General features: G+C 39.8%; 1 protein-coding gene across 1 annotated transcript in view; it reads left to right on the top strand.

Annotated features, from left to right (window-relative positions):
• The first annotated feature begins 10,745 nt into the window (after positions 1-10,745).
• Positions 10,746-24,474, top strand: part of TBC1D9 (TBC1 domain family member 9) — a 109,301-nt gene continuing 95,572 nt past the window's right edge. Inside the window, exon 1 of the mRNA XM_060115713.1 lies at positions 10,746-11,688. Within this exon, the coding sequence (XP_059971696.1) occupies positions 11,559-11,688 (130 nt within the window). The 5' untranslated portion in view covers positions 10,746-11,558. The remainder of the gene's footprint in view (positions 11,689-24,474) is intronic.

Below are 24,474 nucleotides of genomic sequence, written 5' to 3'. Positions count from 1 at the left end.
TGGGGGTATGAATATACCTGACTTGGGGAAAATTGTGGAAAAAAACCACAGCTTTTTAATTTGTTTAAAAGAGACTTTCTGCCTGTTGTGTTTTGTGCTTTTAACCAATTTAAGAAGCCAAACGCATTTTTAGTTTTCTCTTGTCTATGTTTTCCACTGTTGATTTGTTTGTGCCCTATATTAACTGCCATTTTCTAAATTTTTTTTCAATTAAAGGAAAGAAGATGTGAAAAAAAAATTTTCCCCGCCGAAAACACCTTGGAGAGGGTAGCCCCACCATGTTTCCGTCTTCACTGTCATGTCATCTTTTTTGTACAATCTCATTCAGAGCCTTGCGCATCTGCATGCAAAGCACTTATAAGCCCCTCATACACCAAAGATGATCTGAGAATAATTCCATCACTTAAAAAAATTTATTGAGGGCTTCCCTGGTGGCGCAGTGGTTGAGAGTCCGCCTGCCGATGCAGGGGACATGGGTTCGTGCCCCGGTCCAGGAAGATCCCACATGCCGCGGAGCGGCTGGGCCCATGAGCCATGGCCGCGGAGCCTGCGCGTCCAGAGCCTGTGCTCCGCAACGGGAGAGGCCACAACAGTGAGAGGCCCGCGTACAGCAAAAAAAAAAAAAAAAAAAAAAAAAAAAAAAAAAAATTATTGAGAAAATATTGAGACAACTATAATATAGAATAGTGGTGATAATAGACAATATTTATAGGAAAAACGTACGTTATAATGAAGAGTGCAGGCTAGATTTAGGCTTCCTGGTTTTGAATTCCGACTCTACCACTTCCTAGTGTCTGACTCCACTCAAGTTACTTTACCTTTTTGTGACTTGGTTTCCTCATCCGTAACATGGAGTTCATTAATAGTACATTGAGTTCCTACCCCACGGGATCACTGTGAGGATTTAGTGAAATAAAATGTATGGCCTGGGCTTCCCTGGTGGCGCAGTGGTTGAGAGTCCGCTTGCCGATGCAGGGGACACGGGTTCGTGCCCCGGTCCAGGAAGATCCCACATGCCGCGGAGCGGCTGGGCCTGTGAGCCATGGCCGCTGAGCCTGCGCGTCCGGAGCCTGTGCTCCGCAACGAGAGAGGCCACAACAGTGAGAGGCCTGCGTACCGCAAAAAAAAAAAAAAAAAAAAAAAGATAGTTAGTGGGAAGCAGCCGCATAGCACAGGGAGATCAGCTCGGTGCTTTGTGACCACCTAGAGGGGTGGGATAGGGAGGGTGTGGGGGAGGGAGATGCAAGAGGGAAGAGTTATGGGAACATATGTATATGTAAAACTGATTCACTTTGTCATAAAGCAGAAACTAACATACCATTGTAAAGCAATTATACTCCAATAAAGATGTTAAAAACAAATGATGCATTCTAGATGGCCCAGAAATTCCACTTTTAAGAGTCTATATTAAGAAAATAATTGGACAAATATGCAAAGATACATAGCCAAACATGTTCATCACACATTCACTTATAACATTTTAAAGAAGCAAATAATTAAGGTCCAACAAGTTAAATAAATGAAGGTCCATTTATGACTGCATAAATAATATGCAGTCAATAAAATTAATGATATAAATGTTTGTTTAAAATAATCTGGGGGGGCTTCCCTGGTGGTGCAGTGATTAAGAGTCCGCCTGCTAATGCAGGAGACATGGGTTCGAGCCCTGGTCCTGGAAGATCCCACATGCCGCGGAGCAACTAAGTCCGTGTACCACAACTACTGAGCCTGTGCTCTAGAGCCCGTGAGCCACAGCTACTGAAGCCCGCGTGCCACAACTACTAAAGCCTGTGTGCCTAGAGCCCGTGCTCCGCAACAAGAGAAGCCACCGCAGTGAGAAGCCCACGCACCACAGCGAAGGGTCGCCCCCGCTCACCGCAACATGCTCACCGCGTGTGGCAACAAAGACCCAACTCAGCCCAAAATAAATAAATAAATGAATTTATAAAATAAAATTTTTTTAAATTTAAAAATTAAAAAAATAAAATAATCTGGGGATGAGACTTTCCTGGTGGTCCAGTGGTTAAGACTCTGCGCTCCTAATGCAGGAGCCTTGGTTTCGATCCCTGGTCAGGGAACTAGATCCCGCATACCTCAGCCAAGATCCTGAGTGCTGCAACTAAGACCTGGCACAGCCAGTTAAATAAATAAATATTTTTAAAATAAAATAAAATAATCTGAGGATGTGCTCACCGTATTGTCATGCAACAAAAGCAAGTTACAAAACTCTATGTGTAGTCTCAACTCATGTCTGTTTGGAAAGAAAATTACACTATACACTGTAGATTTCAACTTTTAAAATTTTTGCTTCTGTGTGTTTTCTAACTTTTCTATAATCAACATGATTTACTTGTGTGATTAAAAATTAAACATCAGAAGGAATATTAACTGGAGATGTTTAAATTTGTAAACTAGTTCACGTGACCCCCTCTTAAACACACATACACACACATCTTATAATATAGATGGTTACTTGTTCCACATTCTGGTAAAGCTTATATATGATGTGGCACCAGCTTCAGGAGGTCCCAGTGTAGCCATAAAGATAGTCACATAGAGATGATTTGATCAGATCTAATCTCTAATGCAGCACTGTTTCATCTAACCACCAACCAGCTAACTTTATTTAGAATTCTGTGATTTTCTATTGACACATCTGAATTACATTTTAAATTTAGATTTTGTGCTAAAACCCAAGGCCACAGTTTGTAGAGAAAGATGCATTTGATAGGTATTCTTTTTTTTTTTCAGTATGTGCCTTCCACCTCAGTGTTCTTTAGGTGAGGGAGGGGTGGCTCTGTGTCAGGGAAGAAAGAAGAAATTACGTTTTTAAAACTTCCGTTCGGGGACAGAATGTCTCAGCTTTCAATTTGATTGACTGAGTCATTCCCATTAAAAGCAAAGTGTAATTTTCATTGGAATAGAAATCAGTGTGATTTAACACATTTCTTTTTATGGAAGATTGCATTTCACAGCCTATAAGAGGATTGTAAGTGACAAAAAAAAAAAAAAAAAAAAAAAGCAAAATTCTCACCAGTACAATTTTATGATGAAAATGCCTATTTAGGTCTGTATTTTACAGAAGAAATAAAAGACATCATAGAAGGGCAGTACATCCTGTAAAAGAAACCTCAGTGATAAATGCTTAAGGAGAGCGCTAAGAACCTTGGGACCAATAAATAGCGAGGCATTTTTCGCCTTTTCCTCAATTCTGATAAAGATAGCTCGACAGCCAATTCTCATGCTTATCCTTTGGGAATTAAGTGATCGGGACTCTGTTATTTCTCCTTTACTGCAGTGAATAAGTTCATTTTCTCATTTCATGTTTTATACCTAAAGTTTTTGCAAAGACTTTCGACTATTCAGATCATATAAATTTTATGATCCGTAATCTTGTTTGAAAGATCTGAGAAGCTGGAAATTAAAAGGTAAAGGGTTTAAATATAATTGATCACTTAGAGGGGTTTGGTAGTAAGTTGTTCTTTTGTGTTAGTACTGGGGCCTACATATTCTTTCTTATAAATCATTTAGTCATACACATATAAAAATGTTTGAAGAGGGCTTCCCTGGTGGCGCAGTGGTTGAGAGTCCGCCTGCCGATGCAGGGGACATGGGTTCGTGCCCCGGTCTGGGAAGATCCCACATGCCACGGAGCGGCTGGACCCGTGAGCCATGGCCACTGAGCCTGCGCGTCCGGAGCCTGTGCTCCGCAACGGGAGAAGCCACAGCAGTGAGAGGCCCGCGTACCGCAAAAAAAAAAAAAAAAAAAAAAAGTTTGAAGATTTGAAATTCAAGACAGACTATAGTATTTCTCCAATGAGAATGTTGTCTGTATAATAGAAAGAGAGCTGAGTTGTATTATTCTGAAAAGGAAACTGCAATTTTCCCCTCAGGTTGTTTTTTAAATGTTTAAAATTTAATTTATTTAAACTGAAAAAAACACCTCACAGTTCACCCATTTCTCCCACCTGCTAACCCTCACCTCTTGCTGCCACCAATTTGTTCTCTGTATTTATGAGCTTGGGTTTTGTTTTTTGTTTTCTAAATTCCACATATAAGAGAGATCATATGGTATTTCTCTGTCTCACTTATTTCACTTAGCATAATGCCCTTGAGATGTAAAATTAGGTTGTTTATTTGAGACTTTTCTTATTTCTTGAGGTGGGCATTTATTACCATTAACTTCCCTCTTGGGACTGCTTTTGCTGTATCCCATAAATTTTGATATGTTACACTACCATTTTCTTTTGTCTTAAGGTATTTTAAAAATTTCTCTCTTTGATTTCTTCTTTGACCCATTGGTTGCTCAGTAGCATATTATTTAATCTCCACATATTTGCAAATTTTCCAGTTTTCTAGTTTCATACCACTGTGGTTGGAAAAGATGCTTGATATGATTTCAATCTTCTTAAATTTAAGTAAGACTTGTTTTGTAGCCGAATAGATAATCTATCCTGGAGAATGTTCCTTGTACACTTGAAAAGAATGTATATTCTGCTGCTGTGAGATAGAATGTCCCATAAATATGGTGTAACATGCAGTTTGTATCCAAATTTTCCTTATTGACTTTCTGTCTGGATGATCTATCCATTGATGGAAGTGGGGTATTAAGAGTCCTGAACTATTATTGTATTGCTATGTATTTCTTCTTTTAGGTCTGTAAATATTTGCTGTATATATTTTGTTTTGTTTTGTTTTTCTTTTTCTTTTTAAATTTATTTATTTTCGTTGCACTGGGTCTTACTTGCAGCACACAGGATCTTCATTGCAGCGGGCAGGATCTTTAGTTGCAGCATGTGGACTCAGTTGCAGCATGCAGGTGTCTTAGTTGTGGCATGCAAACTCTTAGTTGCAGCATGCATGTGGAATCTAGTTCCCTGACCAGGGATCCAATGCATTGGGAGCTTGGAGTCTTACCCACTGGCCCACCGGGTAAGTCCCTGCTCCATATATTTTGGTACCCCTAAATTTAGTGCCTAACTATTTACAAATGTTATATCTTCTTGTTGGATTGACCCCTTTATCAATATGTAACACATTTCTTTTTCTCTTACTATAGTCTTTGTTTTAAAGTCTATTTTGTCTGATATTAGTATAGCTACTCCAGCTTTCTTTTGATTTCCATTTAAATGGAATATCTTTTTCCATACCTTCTCTTTCAATCTTTTATCTAAAAGTGTGTCTCTTTTAGGCAGCATATATGTGGGTTTTGGTTTTTCGGGGTTTTTTAAATCCATTCAGCCACTCCATGTCTTAGATTAGAGCATTTAGTCCATTTACATTTAAAGTAATTATCGATAGGGCATGTGCTTATTGCTATTTTGGGAATTGCTTTCTTCCTGCTTTTGTTTCATTCCTCACTGTTCCTTTCTTCTCTTTCTCTCTTCCTTTGTAATTTGATGACTTTCTTTAGTGGTATGCTTATATTCCTTTCTCTTTATCTTTTGTGTATTTACTACAGGTTTTGCTTTGTGGTTACCATGAGGCTTACATATAACAACTTATATATATAAAAATCTATTTTAAGTTGATAACAACTTAATTTTGATCCCATTCTAAAGCTCAACATTTTTACTCCCCAACATTTTAGGAAGTCTTGAAATAGAAAATCTGAATAAAATTTTCATTCATAAAAACATACAGATGCAAATAAAATTTTATTTCAAAAAGGTCAATAAAAATATTAATTCTTACCCTAGAAGGAAAAAAGTTTGTATTCTTCTATTTTAAAAATAGAAAAAACCTATTTATTAGGTTTATAGACATGTGCACAGTTTAAAAAAACACTACTGTTACCTTGATATCAATGTCCCAATCTGCTTTTTATCTATATTTACATGTTTGGTACTAGTACCTGTGGTGATTTAAGATATAGTATTCATAGTGGGTTTTGTGTGTGTGTGTGTGTGTGTGTGTGTTTCATGAGAGATAAAATGGACAAATGAGTCACTGGCAAAAGAACAGCATGAGTGTGTGGGGGAAAAAAGAACTTCATCCCTAAAAGGAATGAGGAGGCTATTTGAGGCTACCTTACAATCATCAGGGTCCACAACTATATACCACATTAAAGAGTGTTTGCCTTCTTTGATATGGCTGCTTGGTTTATGTAAAAGAGGGGAGACTTCAGACATTTCCCAGCTAGTAGAGTATTTGAAGGCCAAGTCAGCTCTCAGACTGACTCATTTTATAATAAAAATGATCTTTAAGTGAGAATTTGTGAAGTATCAGTTGCACAAAATATGCATACATACATAACTGCCATGTTTTGGTCATTTGACCAAATGGCAGCCAGTCATAAGCTGGGCAACAACCTGGTCATTGGATGAAAAGGTAAGGTGAGCCCATCAATTTCTCTCTCCTGAGTTATAGCTATGAAATACCTAGATAAACTATTTAGTTAATGGTGGGAGCTATAGCTTGAAAGCAATAACAGAAAGATAAATCCAGAGAGGATCTCATGAGTTATGAGTTGTGAGGGAACAGAAACTATGGGTAAGGAGAAGAGGTTGGTTGGTGGAGAAAAGATGTTAGAACAAACATATAGAGAGAAGCAGAGATTCAGAGAGAGTGAGAGAGACAGAGGCAGAGACACAAACTGGTCCCAGAACTTCCTGAAGGGCTCTGGTCCTAATTTAGTCTATTTAAGCCTTACAATAACCTCTCTCTCTTTTTTTTTTTAAGGTAAATTAAATGACCCCTGACTTTAATTATCAAAAGTGTCAAACCACTAGGTTTCTTAGCATTAAACAAAACAAAATATGTTATATCTATGTAATATAAAATTACAACCAAGAAATATAGTCATTAAAAAACAAATTGTAAAAAAAAAAAAAAAGAAAGAAAGAAAAGAAACAAGGAAAAGAAAGAGATTGTCAAAAGTAGGTTTTCCATTAGATCTCTTGTGGAGGCTTGCCCACAGCCCAGTCATCTTATTCTGGTAACAGTTCTCTGATATCCTTTTGGGGACTATCCCACACCTTCTGACCCCTCCCCTCTGTCACCACCTTCCCAGGGTAAGCATGTGACTCAGTTCTAGCCCATCAGTGGATCCCAACACCCAGACCACAGTGATAGATAATGGCCATGAAAACATTATATAAATAGAAATTATTTTAATTCTTGAGAAAAAATGTGACAACTAATGTGTACAGAAAGAAGGAAATATTGCAGTTAAGTTTGGGGTCGTAATAGTTTCCTAAACAATAAGACCAACTTCCAAGTCAAGTCCCCTCCCTTTTCTGAGCTTCAGTTTCGTGGTATACAAAATGAGGAGCTCAGCATAACTGTGCTCAGCGTCTCTTAAAAGTCCTTTCCTTTCTAAATCTCTAAACTTTTCTGAAGTTTAGAAACTCAGGAGTCTTGTAAGTGTTTCCTTTTTGGGCATTTACAGAGGCCCGGGTGCTAGGCCTGGGGATATAAGAATGATCTCACAGTCTTGGCCTCAGGGAACTTGCAGTGGATGAGCGTGAAGTAGGCAAAGTGTCTACTCACCCTTTCGTGTGGTCTAAGTTCTTTACCTGTCACTCTTTCCCAGTCATTACAAGGTGCCATTTTCAATGACAGTTAATCAGAAAACAAACCTCTGCTAATACCTTGCTTCATCTTTCTCCCCTGGAGAAGTTGTTATCTTCGTTTCTTCTTTGATTCCAGGAACAGAGATGCATTTGACAGAGGTCATCTGGCCACAGTTTCTCTAACATGAAGAGAAATAATGTTTTACTCAGTTTTGATTTCCAGGGCATCTCAGAATTCAAAGGTGGAGTGATCCACTGAAGGGAGGCAAGGTGGAACTAGTACATATCAAAGCTAGTCTGCAGAATCTTTCCCCTCAAATCCTGCTCTATTTAAGGATGGTCCTGGCTGCAGATCCGTTCAGCCACTTACAGCTGATAGAACAAAACTGCGGCTTCTGTACCATCAATTAACTCCATTACTTGCAGACTAGATGGTTGGGGTGACTGGTTGATCTAGTTTTTCCAGTTGGAGTCGCAACTCAGATCCATTGTGGAGGTCTCTATATCAGATATCAGAGCTACTGCAAAGGCTTGCAGCTTTGAAACAACGTTAATGTTAGTCTTCCCTATCTCAACTGGTTACCCTTCTCCTTCTACCTCACTGGATACTAGAAATCCCAAATACCCTCCTAGAAATATTGCCCTTCCAGGTTGGACAGGGAAGGTCTGGGCATTAAAAAAAAAAAAGTCCTCGTTGACATGTTACCTTCAGCATCTAGAAGGCAAGGGAAGGAGTTGACTTCTTCAGCATTTTATTAATCTGCTGAGTGAATTCTCTCTGCTGAAACGAGAACTGAATTTTCTACTGGCCTGACCACTCCTGATGCTGCTGGGCAATGGAAGGGTTAGTAGGACTAGTGTGCTGCAGCCTTCATGCTCTTACTTCTGGGAGAACTGGGCCATGAAGCTGTGGGCACTGCAGTTGGGAGGTGAGTGCGGGCAGAAATAAAATCCCTAAGACTCCATGGTATTTCCAAGGGTAGGCAAGTCCCTAGAAGACAAAGTAGAGGACTTACTGGGAAAGGGGTGAGGATACGGAGGAACATACACCACTGTGAAGGTGATAGAGCAGGAAAGATGGAAACATGTAGGAATGGGGATGAGAGTTGCCAAAGACAAATTTACTACCCTCGCAATTTTGCTTCAATCAGATCTGCCCACTAAGTAGTAAACCCACTGATTGCTCCAAAGTGGCCCATCAGAACCCTATTGGAGTAGAATTTTTCCATGGGGTTGGGGGGCAGTAGGAGATCTCAGCTGACATAAAGACTGTGAAGTCACTTACTGCTATCTTATCGAGGCATCTGTCGAATGCCTCTTTAAGTGGTTTGAGACAATCCTTGGGCTTAAAACTAATGAGAATGAATTGAAAGCTAAAAGCACTCACCTATCTTACTGAGGAACTGGTTGGATTAATTAGGTTCTTTATCTGTTATTTCTAGTTTGGGCATATTTGATTGTCTTTTTTTTTTTAAACAAAGCTGCATTTTAATAAGTGAGCTGTTAACAGTATGGGACCAGCAAACTGCCATAAACTGCTTGTAATCTTTGGTTCTTTGCAGTGTTCTTTTACCATAGGTTATCACAATTCATTATCATAATGGAAGTCCTGATTTCCTGGACAGAATGTGCTCTAAATCATCCCCAAAACCCCCCAAACCCCCCCCCCCAAGAAAATAGCTAAGGACTTAAAATTTTTTCTTCTTTCCTCTTGGTGTCCAATCTTGTTCTCAAAGCAAATTTTTGTAAGTTTTTTTTTATTATTAATTTTACATTTTAATCTTCATGAAGGCAGAGATTTTGGTATGTTATGTTCACTTGTTATCCTCAGGGCCTAGAGTTGAGTAGACATTCAGTAATTACACTTTGAATGAATGAGTGAATGAACGCATGAATTATATAAGTAAGTACCATTTTAGCACCAACAAATAAAAAGTGCTAAGTTAAGATCACATTTTAGGGCTAAGGTAGAGATGTCTAGCCACAGCTTTGAGCAGTATGATAAGGACACTCCAAAAGACAGTATGAAGGCACTTAGTGGAGTTTTAAAAAATGCTAATCATATAAAATAAAAGGATGTCTATGGAAGCACTTCAAAATATTAATATTATATAAATGTAAAATTAATAATTTTACATATGTATGATTTGCAATCTTATTGTTTATTTTTTTTAATTTGCAATAGGTTTTCATGACTGAAGGCACGGTACCTTGACCAGAGGTGCCAAATGATATTTTTGAGTCTGTGTTAAAAATATGACATTTCCACAAATGCCTAGAGATGTAAAATGTTTCCTAAAGAGGCAGAAGATCACTCAGTGTAATAATGTGAAGGGAGACTTCCATTTCTCCAGAGCCCACCCTGTAGGACACCAACAGGTACAGAGGCAGCCTCATTAAAATGGCTGGGATGGGCTCCCTCGGCCATTTGATGGAATTCAGCAATCCAAGTGCGAGCTACATAAGTAAAAAATTTGAAGTCCCCACAAGAAAGTCTCATTTGAATGCTTTGCTCACTGGGAAAGGGAGAAGTCCCTAGGATTGTACAGCTTCCGCAACAAAGCAGAGCTTAGTAAGTTCCCATCATCTGGGAAGAGGACACTCTTTTTGCTCAGCTATCTGAAGATCTCCTGGGTGTAAAAAAGAAGTGAGGAAAAGGTCATCAGATACGTAGGTGGATGGGCTGTGATCACCACAAAGAGACTCGAAATACCGGGGGAAAGCAAAACTGTCTAGAGATAAGGATGGCCTGGGTTGTGTGTCTCTCATTTCAATCATTCTTTTAAAAAATTTTAAATCCATCTATTAAGTGTGGATAAATCCTTGAATTCTGCCATGTCCTGTCCTCGAAGAGCCAAACGCCTCATATAGGGACAGCTGTGGTATGAATTAGTTGCTCTAAGCTTTTGGGCTGCTTCCAACTTCGCTATTGCTCATGCCCTACAGGTCAAGGAAAGAAGTGATGTAATGCACTTAGCTGGGCCATTTTAATTACCATGGAATGCAGAGGGGGCGGGGTTACAGGCGGTGACACGTTTGGCGCATGACTTGCCCCAGGGATGCAGGAAACAAAAACATCGACAACCATTGGCTGCGTCCACTTCCGACCCGGGTCTCTAGCTCCAAGTCTGGAACCTTGAAACACATTTCTTGGGAAGAGGGGTGGCGCTAGCCTACCGAGCGTCAACCATAAACACACACAGAGCGCGCGCGCGCGCGCGCACACACACACACTCACACCCACCCACCGAGGTCCTCCCTGCTGGGATGGGCGTGGGGCCGAGTGCTCACCACCCGGTCCCCAGTAGGTTCCCCCAAAGCCAGCCGCTGCGGCCCGGCTCGGCGCGCAGGGCCCGGGGAGGACTCGCGTCCGTGGAAGCTGGTGTCACTCGGGCTCGCTCCTAGTGAGCCGCGCTGTCGTCATTCATTCGCAGTGTCCGGATCGTCCTTCCAGCTGGGAGCTGGGCTTCGCCGAGGGTGCGAGCGGCCCCGACGCGAAGTGTTAACGCGCGGTGACCTCGAGGGCTCTGAGCTGCTAGAGACGGAGGCGGCTCGGACCCTGGGTGGGCGCTGTGGGAGCAGCCTCGTCCCAGCCCAGCTCTGCCCGACCCGCGGGGCCGAATCAGCTGGCGGCGCCCGCAGCCCGGCCGGGCGCCGAGCCGGATCCCGGGACTGAGCCACACCACTTCCTCCTTCTCCCGCTCCCCTTCCTTCTCCTCCTCCCGCCACCGTGGGCCCCGGCCGGGCTGCGGAGCGAAGAGCCTGGGCGTCTGCGGCCGCGGGCTCGCGGAAGGCGGCGGCGCCAGGGAGAGGATGCTGCTCGCGGTGCCCGCGTCCTCGCCATCCTCCCCGGCCGCCCGCGGGGGCTTTGTTGTGACCCGGGCGCCGCGGGCCGCCCCCTGGTGAATTCGCTCTCCGCCGCCGCACCTAGCTGGCGGGCTGGCGAGCGGACGGGTGGGCGCGCGTGTGCCCGGGAGTGCGCGCCGGTGCGCGCGGGACCCGACCTGCCGCCCCATTGTGCGTGCGCCCGCGGCGCCCGGGAACATGTGGGTGAACCCCGAAGAGGTGCTGCTGGCCAACGCGCTGTGGATCACGGAGAGGGCCAACCCCTACTTCATCCTGCAGCGGAGGAAGGGGCATGCGGGCGATGGAGGCGGCGGCGGCGGACTGGCGGGTAAGGATCCGCGGCCGGTCCCTGCGGGAGGGGGGCCGGGAGCTGCGGCGCCGCCCGCCGCCCTGGGCTGCGGGCACCCGAGAGACGCCGCCCTGTCCCTTGGGGCTGGGCGACCCGCCCCGCTTTTCTGCGTGGAAAGCATCAGGAGTCGTAATTTTCAGACTGAAAGAGATGCTTCTTTTCTCACCCTGTCAGGCGATGGGGCCCTTCGTGTACCGGGCGCCCCATAAGTGGGTGATGTTTATGATAATGGAGATGAGGGAGTCTGGGGAGGGGGGGAGCATCAGTCCTTAGGAATTGAATGCGGTACTTCCCCTCTCCCCCTTTTAAAAAATATTGCTTTCTATATGGACAAGAGAGGGGAAGGGCGGTTAATTTTTACTTGATTCTCTTTTGGTAATGGCAGGATCAGGTAGAAAATGCTCTTTTGTTTCCAGGGAAGCAATCAGTAAGGAGCTGGTGTGGTCATTTCCTATGTTAGTTACGCCTGAAGAGAAAAGGAAAAAGGAAGGAAAAGGAATTTTGTTGTATCTAATTAGGCATAACAAAGCAAGTTGTCTGGTTATAAAAAGAATCAGAAGTATAACTGCATTTTAATCATTTTAACTCAGTCTCTTCCCCAAACCCCCTCACAAGGTATTGTTAATATTGTAACTATTACTAAAACCATGCCATATCATTCCACATGATAAAATCAGGTGCCTGTCCCAAGTAGTGCCATATTAGAAAGGTCTTCTTTTATTAAGTAACTAGTTTGCATGGTGGGAGATGACAGATAATCTTGAATTCATACCATACTAGAGAAATTGGACCTTCCCCTCTCCCTCTTGGTTAGAATGAACAGAACTGGGATGCTTTTTAGAACGAAAAAGTTAGTAGAAGAAACAGGAGAGGTTTAACCAGGAAAGATATTGTAGAAAACAGATGAACCTTGACCTCTGCAGAGTTCAGAATATATCCCTCACCAGGAGCTTGCATGCTAGGTAAATTGTTGCTTTCAAAATGCCCTGCTATGAACTCAAACTTCTTGATATAGTGTGTATTTAGTTGTGATTCTAATTTATGAACTAGTTTTCTCAAGAGTGAAATTCAAGTGTCACACTGTAGAGCATCTACTAGTTTGCTTGCACATCAGGTCGCCTCTAGATAATCTGATTTTTCTGCACTTTTTCTACCATAAAAGAAGGGAATCTGCAGAGCTCCAGATTGTGTTCCAGAAATTCTGATTAGTGGCCTAGAACCAGTATTTTCCAGTTCATTTTGTAGAAGTTGTCTAACTATGTACATTAATATGAAACTTGCATATCTAATATTGGTATATGGCCCAGATTGTCCTTTAAGTCTAAAGCAACAATGTAGAGTAGATACTTTATTGTATTAACAAGAACATTTCCTGCCTGGAGATAACCCTTCCCACACTGTCAACTATTAAGTATTTGTTTTCTAGAGTCATTTGCAATAGGTTTTAAAAAATAAGATATGCAGAGCCTTCTTTTTCTAGTTAACTTTTTTATTGCATTCCTACTGACTCTTAGAGCTGTAATTAACTGCAGTCCACTTGGAATCTCATCATCGATGACTCATTTCAGATAAACTTAGCTTCTTAATTGAGAAATCATAGCTATTGCACTTATCGCTAGAATAATTGAAATCATTGAAATGAGTAAAAATATTCCTGCCAACAAAGGCTATTTTCAACCAACATAGGAAAAATGTTTGCTCAGATTGCCACATCAAATGTATGAGGGGCATTTTAGAAATCCTTGTACAATGTACAGTATACTCTAATTCTAATGTGGGCTCATTCATGCATTCATTAACTCACTATATCATTTAAAATATTGGTTGGTAACTTCTAAAGTGCCAGTATCATGAAGCTCACAGCCTAGCAGGAGAAGACAGATGCTGATAAAATTATCCTATAAATTAATATAAAATCTCCATTCCGCAGGGTCCCGGCAGAAAACAGAATCCAACCTAGTTCAAGTGAAGAGAATTTAGTGAAAAGACAACTTAGATGAAGGCAGGTTTCCCAGGACCAGTGAAAGGCACAGCAGTGGAGAGCTGTTCTAGGTGGCAGGAATGATGCTGCTGCAAGAGTTTGGGCCTCCAGAGAAGCGGCCACCCCTAGGAACACAGACCACAGCAAAAGAGGGTGGGGAGGACATGTCCGACTTCTCTTTTCTCCTCACCTCCCAGCTACTGCCGTTGCCTCTCCTCTGTGGAACCCAGTAGAACCTGGCTGGATGGACTGTCCTGGTGATCTAGTGCCTAGGGATCAGCCTCCCAGGGGTGGATCTGGGAGGTGGGGACAAACTGAGAATGACCATCACTAACGTCAAAAGGAGACGTTACCCCATTCCGGGTAGGGGTAGGTGCAAGGAAGGATTCCCTGTAGAAGTGACCCTGGAGCTGAGAACTGAAGAAAGAAAAAGATTGGCCTGTGAGGAGAGGAGGGAAGAGCAAGTGTTGGGTATCTGTTATTGGAGATCTTCTGGAAGATCTCAGGACTTTATATAATGTGCATTATCTGGACCAGTGCACCATCGTCCACTCATCGAATGGATTATGGATGAGTGGGAAACCCACTCATTGTGAACTGGTCAGGAGTGCTCAGTGGTTCACAGTGCTTGGTAAGATGTTAGCACAAAAGCTGTAAAAAATAATGGGCCACAATGAGGATACTTGCCCCCCCCCCCCCCCCCGCCGCTTTTCAAGCTATTCTCTTTTTGATTCCAGGCAATATACATGGGTATTGACACAATGAAGTTTTTTTTTAATTGTAGATGCATTTGATTTATTTATTAACCCCCTTTAACTGAGATTTCATACACATCCAAAAAAGTGCACATAATAGAGATGCAGAGTGCAGTGACTTATCACAGGTAACACCTTGTAACCAACACCTTGTAACCAACACAAGGATAAAAATTGGAACACCGCCAGTGCCCTAGAATCCCCTCTTGTGACCCTCTCCCAATCACTACTCACCCTCGCCCAAAGGTAAAAAACAGAAAACCTGTCCTGATGTTTTTTGGTAAACATTTCCTCACTTTTCTTTACAGTTTTTCCGACAAAGCGCCTATCTCTAAACACAATATTTTGGTTTCGCCTGTCTTGTTGAGCAAGGAATGAATGGAATAATGGAGTATGTATTCACATGTGTCTGGATTCTTTGCTTTGTGATATTTATGAATGTTGTTGCTTGTGGCTGTAGTTTTTTCATTTCCCTATGCTGTGCGGAAAACTATTATATCAGTATAGCACAATCATTTATCCGCATTTATCCACTGTTCTGTTGGAGGACCTTGGATGGTCCATTTGGGGTCTATGGATAAGGTGGCCGTCATCATTCTTGTTTGTGTGTCTTGGTGCCTGTGGGCAGGCATTTCTGTTTGGTCTGTACCCAGGAGAGGAATTGCTAGCTCATAGGTTATGTGTATCATCAACTGTAGTAGATAATACCAAACTGGTTTCCAAAGTAGTTGTACCAACATACTCCCACCCACAGCATATGGGAATTTCCCTTGCTCCTTATCCTTGCCAACATTGTCAGTCTTTGTAATTTTTGCGTTTCTGGTGGTTTTGCAGCAATATCACGTTGTGAAGTTAATTTGCTTTTTCCTTACTGATGAGGTTGAGCACTTTTTCATGTTTATTGGCCGTTTGCAATATTTTGTGACATGGTTGTTCAAGTGTCCTGTCCCCTTTGTCATTGGGTTGTGTGTCTTTTTCTTACTGATTTGTAGGTATTTAAAAATATATTCTGGATATGAGCTCACTGTTGGTCGTACGTGTGGACAATCTTCATTCTGTTGCTTACCTATTCACTCTCTTAAGGATGAAAAGAGGTTCTTAATTTTAATAACCAAGTCCTTTACAGATTCCGTTTTCCTTTATAGTTAGTGTTTCATTGTGTTCTGTTCAATAAGTCTTTTCCTACTCTGAGGTTATAAACATAGTCTTCTATATTTTTTTCTAGGAACTTCTCAGTTTTAACCCCCAAATTTATATTTACAATTCACTGGGAATTAATTTTTGCATATTGTGTGAGATGGGGTTAAAGTTTTAAATTAAAATAATTTATGGACATCCAGTTATCCCAGTGTAATTTACTGGTAAGTCCGTTCTGTTCCCACTGCTCTCTGGGGCTACCTTGTTCATAATTCAAGTGTCCCAATATGTGTTTGGGCTCTCTAGTCTATTCCTTTCGTCTATGAGAATATTTTTGCACCAATACCACACTGTAGTTTTATAATAGGAGTTTATATTCATTAGATCAAGTCCTCTTATTTTGTTCTTTAAGAGTTTCTTATCATTTATGCAACATTTTAGAATCAGCTTATTAAGTTCCACCAAAACAAAACAACAGCAACAACAAAGACTTAAACTGTTGGGATTTTGATTGAGATCACATTGCGTTTATTAATAAATTTGGGCAAAATTAATATCTTTATAATATTGAATCTTCTGGTCCATGAACATGGTATATGCCTCTATTTATTTAGAGCTTTCAAAATTTCTTTCAATGATGTTTCATAGTTTTGTCTGTAAACGTCTTTCACATCTTGTATTAGATTTATTCCTAGGTATTTTTTTTTACTCTGCTGTGTATTGTTTCCTTTTTAAAATTTTATTTTCTAATTCTTTTTTTGCTAACCGATAGAAATATAATTGTTTAAAAATTGACTTTGTATCCAGAGCCTAGCTAACTTATGAAATGAATTCTAGTAATTTTCTGTAGATTCTTATGTATTTTTTACATACACAATCATATCATCTGAAAAATTTGTTTTTTTCTAATCTTTATGCTTAAAAAGTTTTTTCTTTGTCATTTTGCACAGGCAGATTGTACAGTGTTGAATAGAAGTGCTGATTGTACGTATCCTTTTCCCTTTTGAGGTCTCGAAAGACTTTCAACATTTATCATTTGTTCATCAACTATGGTGATTTTTGTAGATTTTTTTAAATTGAAGTATAGTTGGTTTACAATGTTGTGTTAGTTTCAGGTGTACAGCAAAGTAATTCAGCTATATATATATATATATATATATATATATATATATATATATTCTTTTCCCTTATAGATTATTACAGGATATTGAGTATAGTTCCCTGTACTATACAGTAGGTCCTTGTTAGTTATCTATTTTATATTTAGTAGTGTTTATATGTTAACTCCAAACTCCTAAGTTATCCCTGCCCTCCTTTCCCCTTTGGTAGCCATAAGTTTGTTTTCTATTGTGAGTCTATTTCTGTGAGTCTATTTCAGTTTTGTAAATAAGTTCATTTGTGTCACTTTTTTGGATTCCACATGTAAGTGATATCATATGATATTTGTCTTTCTCTGTCTGACTTATTTAACTTGGTATGATAATCTCTAGGTCCATCCATGTTGCTGTGAATGGTATTATTTCATTCTTTTTGTAGCTGAGTAATACTCCATTGTATATATGTACCACATCTTCTTCATTCATTCATCTGTTGATGGACATTTAGGTTGCTCCCATGTCTTGGCTATTGTAAATAGTGCTGCAATGAACATTGAGGTGCATGTATCTTTTCAAATTATAGTTTTCTCCAGATATATGCCCAGGAGTGGACCATATAGTCCACTGGATCATATGGTAACTCTATTTTTAGTTTTTTAAGGAATCTCCATACTGTTCTCCACAATGGCTGCACCATGTAGATAATTTTTTTTCATTTAAAGGGAATTCTTATCTCTAGTTTGATAAAAGTTTTTAATTATATATGGCTCCTGAATTTTTTCAAATGCTTTTCTGTATCTATTAAAGTAATCATATGATTTTTTCTCTTTTATTCTGTTAGTGTGGTGACATATCAACTGATTTTCAGGTGTTAAATCAAACTTGTGTATATAAAATAATCCAACTTGGCTGTGACATGTTATTGGGGTTTTTTAATGTGTTTATTTAATATCACTTGCTAATCTTTTATTTAGGATTTTTGCACCCTGATAAATTAGAAGAATTTTCCTATAATTTTTGTTTTTCACAATACCCTTGTCAAATTTTGGTATCAAGATTATACTGGCCTTAAAAATAAGTTGTGGAGTGCTCACTCTTTGTTCTGTTTTCTGGAAGACTTCATGTGATAACAGTATTGTTTCACCTTGACACATTGGCAAAACTCACAGGTGAAGTTATCTGGCCTTCAACTGTTCTTTGTGGGTTTGTTGAATGGTATGACAGCTATTCAAATGTTTAAAATTTTTCTTTTACTGTCAGTTTTATAAGTTGTTTATTTCTAGGATTTATCTTTTTCATCCTAGATCTTCAAATATATTGGCATAAATTTGTTAATGATATTCTCATATTTTTAATGTCTGTAGGATGTACAGTGATAGCCCCCTTTTTTATTCCTGACATTGGTTATTTGTGCCTTCTCTTTCTTAATCGGTCTTTCTAGGAATTTATCAGTTTTGTAAAGAATCAGCTTCTAGACCTGTTGACCTTTTCTGTTTACATTTATTTTCTACTTCATTAATATCTACCATTTATTATTTCCTTCTTTCTGTTTTCTTTGAGTATACATTGGTATTTTTCTAGCTTTTGAAAATGATATTAGTTTGTTGATATTCACCCTTATTTTCTAGTATATTTATTCTAGATAATTTTTCCCTCTAAGCATGGCTTATTAACCTGCACTTCACTGCTAAGTTTTGATATATAGTGTTTTGGTGGTTATTTCACTCAAAATAGTTTTTTTTCCATTCTGATCTTTTTTTTCATGTTATCTTGAGTTATTTAGATATATAGTTCTTAATTTTCAAAAATTTTGGTATTTATTTTACTGCAGTTAGAAACCATAACCATATTTATATGATTTCAGTGCTTTGAAATTTAGTAAGATTTGTTTTATTCCCTGTTGATGGTCAATTTTTGTAAATGTTACATGTTGTGCTTGAGAAGAATAATGTGCCTTGCAGTTGCTGGATAAATGCTTTATTTATGTTCAGTGGTTAACTTTGCTGCTTGTGTTCAATTCTTCCACCATAATTGTGATTTTGACTATTTGTCCTTGTAATACTTCCAATTTTTGTTTTATATGTTTTAAGGCTGTATCATTAGGAATATATACATTTATCATTGTAATATATTTCTGGTGAATTGAACATTTTATCATGAAATGTTTGTATCTCCAGAATTGCTCTTTGCTTCATCATTATAGTTGCAGCAGATTTATTTGGCTAATGTTTATATGGTTATCTTTTTCATATTACTCTCAACCTTTCTGTATCCATCTATCTATCTGTCTATCTATATATGTGTGTGTGTGTGTGTATATATATATATATTTTTTAATTCATTTTTGGCTGTGCTGCAGGGCATGTGGGATCTTAGTTCCCCAACCAGGGATTGAACCCAGGCCCCCTGCGTTGGAAGCACGGAGTATTAACCACTGGACCACCAGGGAAGTCCCTGTATCCTTATATTAGATGTCTTTTATAAGTAGTAGATGGCTGATTTTTTTTCTTAATCCAGTCTGAAAATCTTCACCTTCTAATTGGATTATTTAGTCAATGTACATGTGACTTGTGTTTAAATTTACTATCTTATTAAGTGCTTTCTATTTTTTTCTATTGGCTCTATGTTCTTTTTATTTGCCTTCCTTCCTTGCCTTTTGGTAGCATATGGGTTTTGGGATTTTGTTTTTGTTTTATTTTAATGTTTACATTTTTAAGCCTCCATTAGCTAGAAGTTTTTTGTTACTTAATTAATTTATTTTTGGCTGCGTTGGGTCTTTGTTGCTGAGCACGAGCTTTGTCTGGTTGTGGCGAGCGTGGGCTACTGTTCGTTGCGGTGCACGGACTTCTCATTGCGGTGGCTTCTCTTATTGCAGAGCATGGGCTCTAGGCGCGCAGGCTTCAGTAGTTGTGGCACACGGGCTCAGTAGTTGTGGCACACGGGCTTAGTTGCTCCGCGGCATGTGGGATCTTCCCGGACCAGGGCTCGAACCCGTGTTCCCTGCATTGGCAGGCAGATTATTAACCACTGTGCCACCAGGGAAGTCCCTAATTTCCAAGTATTAATGAAGTTGCTCTTAGTTGCACTTAGCAGTTAGCATTTTTCTTTGTAGATTAATTATGTATAAAAGCCAGTACAATGTGTGTTAGTTCCTAGTGGAACCTTATGTTATAACTGTGTGTTGTCATGAGCAGTGATCTATAGTTCTTTATGGGGTTGGCTCACATACTTACTTAATAAGCAAGTGCTGCTAGCGAGAAGTATGGTTAGACAAAAGCAGATGTTGCTTGCTTGTTCCATGAATTCCTCCCCCTCTGCTTGTTATTATCACCCTCAAGAGGATTTTGTCCACAGAATGATTTAGTCACCCATTCCAATTTGTCTTGAGACTTTACATTATTCTACAAAAAAAGCTGTAAGAATGAATACATGTAATTTGTGTAGGATTTGAGATGGCTCTTGACATCTTCCGGTTCTGACTGATCTCCAAAAGTAGGGAAGAGAAACTGATCTCCAAAAGTAGGGAAGAGAAAATTTACTCTAAGCCTCCTTTTCAGAAAGTTGAGGAGTTGAGGCTGACTTCCTGTTCTAGGGACATGGCGTATGTTTTCTGCTTTACCATCATCACACGCAGAGGGGACACACTTTATTGTTTATTTATTTTTTTATTGGAGTATAGTTGATTTACAATGTTGTATTACTTTCTGCTATACAGCACAGTGAAGCAGTTATACGTATACATATTTCCACTCTTTTTAAGATTCTTTTCCCATATAGGCCATTACAGAATATTGAGGTGGAGTCCCCTGTGGTATACAGTAGGTCCTTATTAGCTATCTATTTTATATATAGTGGTGTGTATATGTCAATCCCAATCTCCCAATTTATCCCTCCCTCCCTTTCTCCTCTGGTAACCGTAAGATTGTTTTCTACATCTGTAAGTCTATTTCTGTTTTGTAAATAAGTTCATTTGTAACATTTTTTTAAGATTCCACAGGTAAGTGATATCGTATCCTGTCTGACTTGCTTCACTCAGTATGACAATCTCTAGGTGAGGGGAACCACTTTATGAAGAGATCGGGTTTTAAATTGTGGGATGGTTCCCAGGCCTGCACACAAAAACCTGTTTTGTAGTTGTGTCCAAATCAGGAATTTGTCACTTGGAACTGCGCAGATTGTAATGCTGACGGCTGTGGTGGGTACCACCTCCAGTCTGGGTCTCAGGCTAAGCCCAGGCATGCTTCCTGGCGCCCTGAGTGCACCAAATGCCACAGGCAAATTGGGAAGCCACCAAGGTTGCTCTTCTCACTACTTCTTTTGTGTTCTCTACCCCCCACAGGGCTCTAGTCTTTTTCAGCCCTTCCCTTAGTAAATATACAACCGGAATCAGAACCTGATTCAAATCCCAGCCCCATCTGTTACCAAGAGATGTGATTTAGGAAGTGTCTCTTCCTTTCTGAGCTTGATTTCCTTATATAATATGGTTTAATCACGTTTCAGCACCAGGAGTGAGGATTCTGTGAGATAAGTTATGTAAAATACAGGAAACACAAGGAGCCCTTCATAGATGATGGCCCATCATTGTTCTCTGATGGCTGATGATCTCTATTAGGTGTTAGGAGGCCATTGGCTCTGAGTCATAAACACGGTGTATGAGCAACTCAAGTCTTACAGTTTACAGAGACATTGCATTTTTAAAAGGTGCTGATATACCAAATGGTTATCTGTCTGAGGTTTAGGCGGCTTAAAAAAAGTTAACTGAATATTCAGGCTTTTTGGTGAAGGGAATTTTTGATCAGCAACTTTATTTTTTATTTATTTATTTTTAAACATCTTTATTGGAGTATAATTGCTTTACAATGGTGTGTTAGTTCCTGCATTATAACAAAGTGAATCAGCTCTATGCATACATATATCCCCATAACCCCTCCCTCTTGTGTCTCCCTCCCACCCTCCCTCTCCCACCCCTCTAAGTGGTCACAAAGTACCCAGCTGATCTCCCTGTGCTATGTGGCTGCTTCCCACGAGCTAACTATTTTACATTTGGTAGTGTATATATGTCCATGCCACACTCTCACTTCATCCCAGCTTACCCTTCCCCCTCCTGTGTCCTCAAGTTCATTCTCTGGTAGGTCTGTGCCTTTATTCCTGTCCTGCCCCTAGGTTTTTCAGAACCTTTTTTTTTTTTTTTTTTTTTTAGATTCCATATATATGTGTTAGCGTACGGTATTTGTTTTTCTCTCTCTGACTTACTTCACTCTGTATGACAGAATCTAGGTCCATCCACCTCACTACAAGTCACTCAATTACGTTTTTTTATGGCTGAGTAATATTCCATTGTATATATGTACCACATCTTCTTTATCCATTCATCGGTCACTGGACACTTAGGTTGCTTCCATGTCCTGGCTATTGTAAATAGTGCTGCAATGAACATAGTGGTATGTGACTCTTTTTGAGTTATGGTTTTCTCAGGGTATATGCCCAGTAGTGGGATTGCTGGGCCATGGTAGTTCTATTTTTAGTTTTTAAAGGAACCTCCATACGGTTCTCCATAGTGGCTGTATTAATTTACATTCCTACCAACAGTGCCAGAGGGTTCCCTTTTCTCCACACCCTCTCCAGCATTTATTGTTTGTAGATTTTTTGATGATGACCTTTCCGATGGGTGTGAGGTGATACCTCATTGTGTTTTTTTTTTTTTTTAGATTTTTTTTATTTTATTTTACAAATTTAATCAGTTATACATATACATATGTTCCCATATCCCCTCCCTTTTGCGTCTCCCTCCCACCCTCCCTATCCCACCCCTCCAGGCGGTCACAAAGAACCGAGCTGATCTCCCTGTGCTATGCGGCTGCTTCCCACTAGCTATCTACCTTACGTTTGGTAGTGTATATATGTCCATGCCGCTCTTTCACTTTGTCACAGCTTACCCTTCCCCCTCCCCATATCCTCAAGTCCATGCTCTAGTAGGTCTGTGTCTTTATTCCTGTCTTACCCCTATGTTCTTCATGACATTTTTTTTTCTTAAATTCCATATATATGTGTCAGCATACAGTATTTGTCTTTCTCTTTCTGACTTACTTCACTCTGTATGACAGACTCTAGGTCCATCCACCTCATTACAAATAGCTCAGTTTCATTTCTTTTTATGGCTGAATAATATTCCATTGTATATATGTGCCACATCTTCTTTACCCATTCATCCGATGATGGACACTTAGGTTGTTTCCATCTCCGGGCTATTGTAAATAGGGCTGCTATGAACATTTTGGTACATGTCTCTTTTTGAATTATGGTTTTCTCAGGGTATATGCCCAGTAGTGGGATTGCTGGGTCATATGGTAGTTCTCTTTGTAGTTTTTTAAGGAACCTCCATACCGTTCTCCATAGTGGCTGTACCAATTCACATTCCCACCAGCAGTGCAAGAGTGTTCCCTTTTTTCCACACCCTCTCCAGCATTTATTGTTTCTAGATTTTTTGATGATGGCCATTCTGACTGGTGTGAGATGATATCTCATTGTAGTTTTGATTTGCATTTCTCTAATGAGTAAAGATGTTGAGCATCCTTTCATGTGTTTGTTGGCAGTCTGTATATCTTCTGTGGAGAAATGTCTATTTAGGTCTTCTGCCCATTTTTGGATTGGGTTGTTTGTTTTTTTGCTATTGAGCTGCATGAGCTGCTTATAAATTTTGGAGATTAATCCTTTGTCAGTTGCTTCATTTGCAAATATTTTCTCCCATTCTGAGAGTTGTCTTTTCGTCTTGTTTATGGTTTCCTTTGCTGTGCAAAAGCTTTGAAGTTTCATTAGGTCCCATGTGTTTATTTTTGTCTTTATTTCCATTTCTCTAGGAGGTGGGTCAAAAAAGATCTTGCTGTGATTTATGTCATAGAGTGTTCTGCCTATGTTTTCCTCTAGGAGTTTGATAGTGTCTGGCCTTACATTTAGGTCTTTAATCCATTTTGAGCTTATTTTTGTGTATGGTGTTAGGGAGTGATCTAATCTCATACTTTTACATGTCCCTGTCCAGTTTTCCCAGCACCACTTATTGAAGAGACTGTCCTTTCTCCACTGTACATTCCTGCCTCCTTTATCAAAGATAAGGTGACCATATGTCCGTGGGTTTATCTCTGGGCTTTCTATCCTGTTCCATTGATCTATATTTCTGTTTTTGTGCCAGTACCATACTGTCTTGATTACTGTAGCTTTGTAGTATAGTCTGAAGTCAGGGAGCCTGATTCCTCCAGCTCCATTTTTCGTTCTCAAGATTGCTTTGGCTATTCGGGGTCTTTTGTGTTTCCATACAAATTGTGAAATTTTTTGGTCTAGTTCTGTGAAAAATGCCATTGGTAGTTTGATAGGGATTGCATTGAATCTGTAGATTGCTTTGGGTAGTAGAGTCATTTTCACAATGTTGATTCTTCCAATCCAAGAACATGGTACATCTCTCCATCTATTTGTATCATCTTTAATTTCTTTCATCAGTGTCTTATAATTTTCTGCATACAGGTCTTTTGTCTCCTTAGGTAGGTTTATTCCTAGATATTTTATTCTTTTTGTTGCAATGGTAAATGGGAGTGTTTCCTTGATTTCACTTTCAGATTTTTCATCATTAGTATATAGGAATGCCAGAGATTTCTGTGCATTAATTTTGTATCCTGCAACTTTACCAAATTCATTGGTTACCTCTAGTAGTTTCCTGGTAGCATCTTTAGGAATCTCTATGTATAGTATCATGTCATCTGCAAACAGTGACAGCTTTACTTCTTCTTTTCCAATTTGGATTCTT

The sequence above is a fragment of the Mesoplodon densirostris genome, chromosome 1 (genome assembly GCF_025265405.1).
Source record: "Mesoplodon densirostris isolate mMesDen1 chromosome 1, mMesDen1 primary haplotype, whole genome shotgun sequence".
In the NCBI taxonomy this organism is placed as follows: domain Eukaryota; kingdom Metazoa; phylum Chordata; class Mammalia; order Artiodactyla; family Ziphiidae; genus Mesoplodon; species Mesoplodon densirostris.
This window is presented reverse-complemented; position numbering and strand designations above follow the sequence as displayed.